At 31.2% G+C, this 4,867-nt stretch overlaps 1 protein-coding gene across 2 annotated transcripts; it reads right to left on the bottom strand.

The window, feature by feature from the left end:
* Positions 1–1,532: 1,532 nt before the first annotated feature.
* Positions 1,533–3,830, bottom strand: LOC149238361 (uncharacterized). Of its 2 annotated transcripts, none has more exons than XM_089366967.1 (4): positions 3,645–3,830; positions 3,423–3,556; positions 2,693–2,799; positions 1,533–2,086 (listed from the first exon to the last, which is right to left on the bottom strand). In XM_089366967.1, the coding sequence occupies exons 1-4, from the start codon at positions 3,694–3,696 to the stop codon at positions 1,921–1,923; spliced, it is 459 nt and encodes a 152-aa protein (XP_089223093.1). In that variant the 5' UTR covers positions 3,697–3,830; the 3' UTR covers positions 1,533–1,920. The 2 variants fall into 2 exon arrangements, with proteins under 2 accessions (XP_089223093.1, XP_089223094.1); XM_089366968.1 differs by having other exon boundaries at positions 3,423–3,566; positions 3,645–3,822.
* Between the last annotated feature and the right edge of the window lie 1,037 nt (positions 3,831–4,867).

Here is a 4,867-nt window from a genome sequence, read left to right as displayed (position 1 = left end):
TTCACCTTCTTTAGCCATGGAATGCATGATTTCAAATGCCATGGGATTTCCTCCTAGGCTTTGCCCTCTTATAATTGGATGAGGATTTCCCTTCTTCCTTAGCCAACTTATCATATTGCCCTTCTAGAATGATGCGTTGTTGTATTTGTTCCATAAGTTCCTCCAACTATCTCTTGATTTGGCAAATGTTTCCAAAAACTTCTTGATACCATTTTTTAATCTTCACTTTTAAAAATTTGAATTTCTGCTAAAAAAACCATAAGCTAAAGCTACTTCCTGCCATTATTATATTTAATAAATATTTAATACAATAATATTTTATTAAACAAAGTAAGACCAAAAAAAAAAATTCTTTTAAAAATAGAAAATATTTTATTAAAGCAACTCATTGAAATATCCATAAAATGGAACAATTTTGATGTTAAATACACTTTCCAGACAACTCGTTTGAGCATATGCGGACAGCACACAACTACAAAATTACTCATAACTCTGCCACTGATTTCTATTGGCTATCTAGAAATATTTAGTCTCCAACTCCACAAGCAGGGTGCCCTTGTTCTAACATCATCTAGAGGGAAAATTTGGTGCATGTACTGACCTTTGAGATGGTTGTTATCTCCTTATTAGAGCACATGCAAAAGACAGCCAAAATTTAGTATTTCAATGGAGACCGGCTGTTGTGAACTAATATTCACAAGTCTTACTTCAATGAAGACTGGTTGGTGTAAACTAACATTCACAGGTTTCATGGTTTTTATTGTAGAGTTACTCAGAGTTACTCTGACCCCAAAGTGGCAGGCTGGATAAGGTTCTATCTGATATTTTGTAATCCTGAAGTTTCCATGGGTGGAGTTTATTACTGTGAATTTTGTACTCTTGAAGTTTCCATAGGTAGGGTTTATTACTTTGAATTTTGAAGTGGCATAGTTATGGGGTATTTTGATATGAGGTATCTAGATCATTTCATTCTGGGTGAGTTTAGTTTTTTTATAAATTTTTAGGTAAATTTCATTTTTATGTATTTTAAATAAATTTTTGAAAAATTTCGTGGGTTTTTTTAACTAATCTTTTGTAGAAATAGAACTTTAACCTTCATAAATTTAACTGAATTTAAAACCAAAATTATTGAAAAAAACCTAAAAACTTCGAATACTGTTTATCCCAGGCTCTTTGAAGAAAGCAAAGATCTATGATCAAAAGAAACCACTAATCAGAAGATATCCGTTTTAATCTATGATCACAAGAAACCACTAATCAGAGGATACCCGTTTTAATCCCATCTTAGTTAAGTAATGCAGAAACCAACGAACTTCAGAGCTAATCAGAACACTTAATGATAAAAATAACTGATAATTACAGAAAAATGGGTTGAAAGCAAAGATCTATGATCACAAGAAACCACTAATCAGAAGATATCCGTTTTAATCTATGATCACAAGAAACCACTAATCAGAGGATACCCGTTTTAATCCCATCTTAGTTAAGTAATGCAGAAACCAACAAACTTCAGAGCTAATCAGAACACTTCATGATAAAAATAACTGATAATTACAGAAAAATGGGTTTAACTTAGGTTTACTTATTACAGAAAAATGGGCACCAGCCACCAGCAAAATTATACTGCTGCCATTGAGATGATAATATCGATCCCAACAAAACCACAATATGCAACAATACTACTCACACAACTGTAAGTAGCTGACCTACACTAACAATGGAAGATCACTAAGATTACAGAACACATGGTAATAATAATGCAACATAGGATTTATGTAGCAAAGACAGCCCTCAATTTTATTTCTCCAATTCAGAATATCGAGGTTTATCAAAGCTTTGAAATATGTTGCATAAACCCATCATAAATCCTGGGGAAAAATCTTGCGTTCCTGGTTATGGAATGCTTCGTCAAGGCCAAATTCAGAAAACCCTAAGAGGGTTTGCATTGAAGCCCGTTTCTGAGTCGTTCCGTGCTTTGCCCAAACGAGCAATATCGAACTGAGCTGTATAATTATATTTTGGTTTTGCGGGTTCCATTGTTGTCAGGGGAGGTTGATTTAGATATGCATAGTTGCTCTTAGTCCACCTGAAAACAAAGTTATTCTATAAATTTAGAAGAATAATCATAATAATCAAAATTTATAGAGATAATCATAATAATCAGAATCAAAATACAATCTATTTCTATATTTCATAAGAGGAATATATATGTTGAATTTTTTAGGGGATTATTTATGTCCAACAGTCATTACATCAATTCATCATGTTATTTGTAAAAATCAAATGTAAGTGGGGAGGATCCCAATCATGTTGGGCAACCACCCTTAATCAAACTTCATCATGTCATGTGCCAAAATTAAATCTTAGTAGAGAAGATTCCGATCATTTTATCCAACTACCCCAAATAAACCTAATAGACAATATAATAATATATATATATATATTTTCTATCTGAATATAACTTATATCCTTTCCAAATTGAAACCTATAACCTTCCAAGAACAAACCCATACTCTGAACTTTGAAAACAGTAATACTCACTAAATATTCAATAACCTAAGAAAAGAAAGAGAGAGCTCAATAGATTTTAAAACAGGAAAATACTCACCCTAAACTTTTAGAATACTAATGCTCAATGAAATAAATTTGGAAAAAAAGAAAGAAAGACAGAGGGCTTAATGGGCTTTTTTACCAGTCTTTTACACCGATTCTTGTTTCCTCGGCCGTATCGCTTGTGTTCTTCATCTGGGGCTTTTCATTGTCAGCTAATGAATCTTCAAATCGCTTGTAATCTCCAGCCTGAGTGCCATTCATTCCAACAAAGAACCGAGATGATTTAAAGAACTATATTTACATGTTTCGGAATAAATTTTCTAATGTGAAGGATTTTACAGTGAATGATTGAGATTAATCATGGTAATGCTAAATCTTTTAGAGTAAACTGTGTAAGATATTTTCATTCCCTAACAATTTTGCGTTAAATCTATTCTTATTTGGGATCAAGTCTGGACTTAAAATATATCTAAGTGTGTATTATTTTTGCATTTCATAATAGATTTTTTAAGGTGTTTTTATCTAACAAATATCATTAATCTTATTTTTTTAATGTCTGAGCTTTTAATTTTAATAGCATTATATAACATAATATAATTTGTTACAGAATGAACCATATTAGTTGGTTCTAAAAGTCTATCTAATTCTTAATAATGTGATTAATTCTAAAGACATTTATCTACAATATAATTAATTCTAAAGACATTTATCTACAATATGGATCACAAAAATTAATTTTATATCTAGATTTTACAACATTCTTAGCATACTAATAAAAACAAAAAAAAACAAAAACAAAACAAAAAAAACGAAAAAAAAAATAAAAAAAAATTCTACAAATAAACTGGCCATGAATCTCACTAGCTTACAGTGAAAGTTCGTGCTTTGATACGAGCTGCACATTTGAATGCAGACAATAGATGCTCCTCCTCTATTATGCGCTTCGCTCGCCAGTAATTCGCTATTTCTTCCTTCGTCATCGAATTGTTGAAGTGAAGCCTCACTGCACGCAGCTTATAGAAAATAATGACCAGTCAGGGTTCATGGGAACATAATCGAAATTTTCAATTTGTGAGAAGATGATATGTTACCTTGCTTAGCATCACGAATTGGAGAATCCCATCCAGCCATTAGAGAACCCATTGGGCACCTTCAACTGGTATCTAACACCTCTGGATTATAACTGATCTGCTGAGGTCAAGAATAACTCCCACACTAATCGAACTGGTCTGATCAAACTCAAATGAGAAAGTCAGATAATTCCGAGAAGAAAAGAAGTCGAAGTAAAATAACGTATTCCTTGCATTATTTTTTCCTCTGTGGGTCTCAACTAACATTCAAATGAGAGAATTTCAAACCAACCTTTCAACCCACACCACTGATTATGTTAGAGTATCAGGTAGGGCTATCCATGGACAATCTGTTCACACCAACTGTTCAAAGTCCACACACTATTACCAGAGAGCAAACCTACTCTTCAAATTCCATACAAAAGCCCAAGCCACCTACTGCTCTTTCAAGTTATAATGTATCACGAACTCATAATAAAGTAGTAACTACCCATAGATAGGGGTCACATGGCCTAATTTAATTTTTTTTGGAGTGTGGGAATCACACAGACAATGCAATATGGATTCATACACTAAACATTACAAAATGTGAACATTTATTAACATCAAACTCATCATAAAGTAGTAACTACCCACCCATAGATAAGGGTCACATGGCTTCATTTAATTTAATTTAATTTTGAGTGTGGGAACCACGCAGACAATTCAGTATGGGTTCAAACACTTAACATCACAAAATGTGAACCTTTATTAACATCACACTAATTTGTGAAAGTCTCTTATGAGAAATGTTAAAGGAATGATTTCAAATTTCAAATTATCTTAAGATTGAGAAGTAATAAAATGTCACTGTAACTTTGTTTGTTAAGATAAATTGATGTGACTTAACAACCAATTTAATATTATATTTTAAATGACAAGGGAGTATGAGGGTTCTTATCAAAATCTATTTTAATAAATTTATAATATTTATTAGTAAAATTTGTTAAAAAATAAGTAAAAGATTTACAGATTATTTAAAATAAAATAAAAGATTTATGTTTATAAATAATGCTAGTTTCTATAAGTTATTCAAAAGAGGTGAAAGGATTATATTTATTTATAAAAGATAAAGATTTTGAGAAAGATTTTGAGTGTGAGTAGGTTTAAGAAATAATTAAGTTTCAACAACACTAATATATTTAATTTAATAGGTTTATATAATATATTTTAAAATAATTAAAGTTAATTTTATTTTATGTAGT

This window comes from Pinus tabuliformis, chromosome 8 (assembly GCF_031772625.1).
Source record: "Pinus tabuliformis cultivar Carrire ecotype Pingquan chromosome 8, CPIR1, whole genome shotgun sequence".
Classification (NCBI taxonomy): domain Eukaryota; kingdom Viridiplantae; phylum Streptophyta; class Pinopsida; order Pinales; family Pinaceae; genus Pinus; species Pinus tabuliformis.
Note: the sequence above shows the minus strand (reverse complement) of the source record. Positions and strands in the feature narration are given on the sequence as shown.

Bases quoted from the DNA above. Each gene is read 5' to 3' on its own strand.
- LOC149238361 (XM_089366967.1), bottom strand. From the start codon at position 3,696: ATGGGTTCTCTAATGGCTGGATGGGATTCTCCAATTCGTGATGCTAAG. The intron at 3,557-3,644 runs GTAACATATCAT...AGCTGCGTGCAG, and splicing joins AATTCGTGATGCTAAGCAAG to TGAGGCTTCACTTCAACAAT. The intron at 2,087-2,692 runs GTAAAAAAGCCC...CTTTGTTTTCAG, and splicing joins AGAATCGGTGTAAAAGACTG to GTGGACTAAGAGCAACTATG.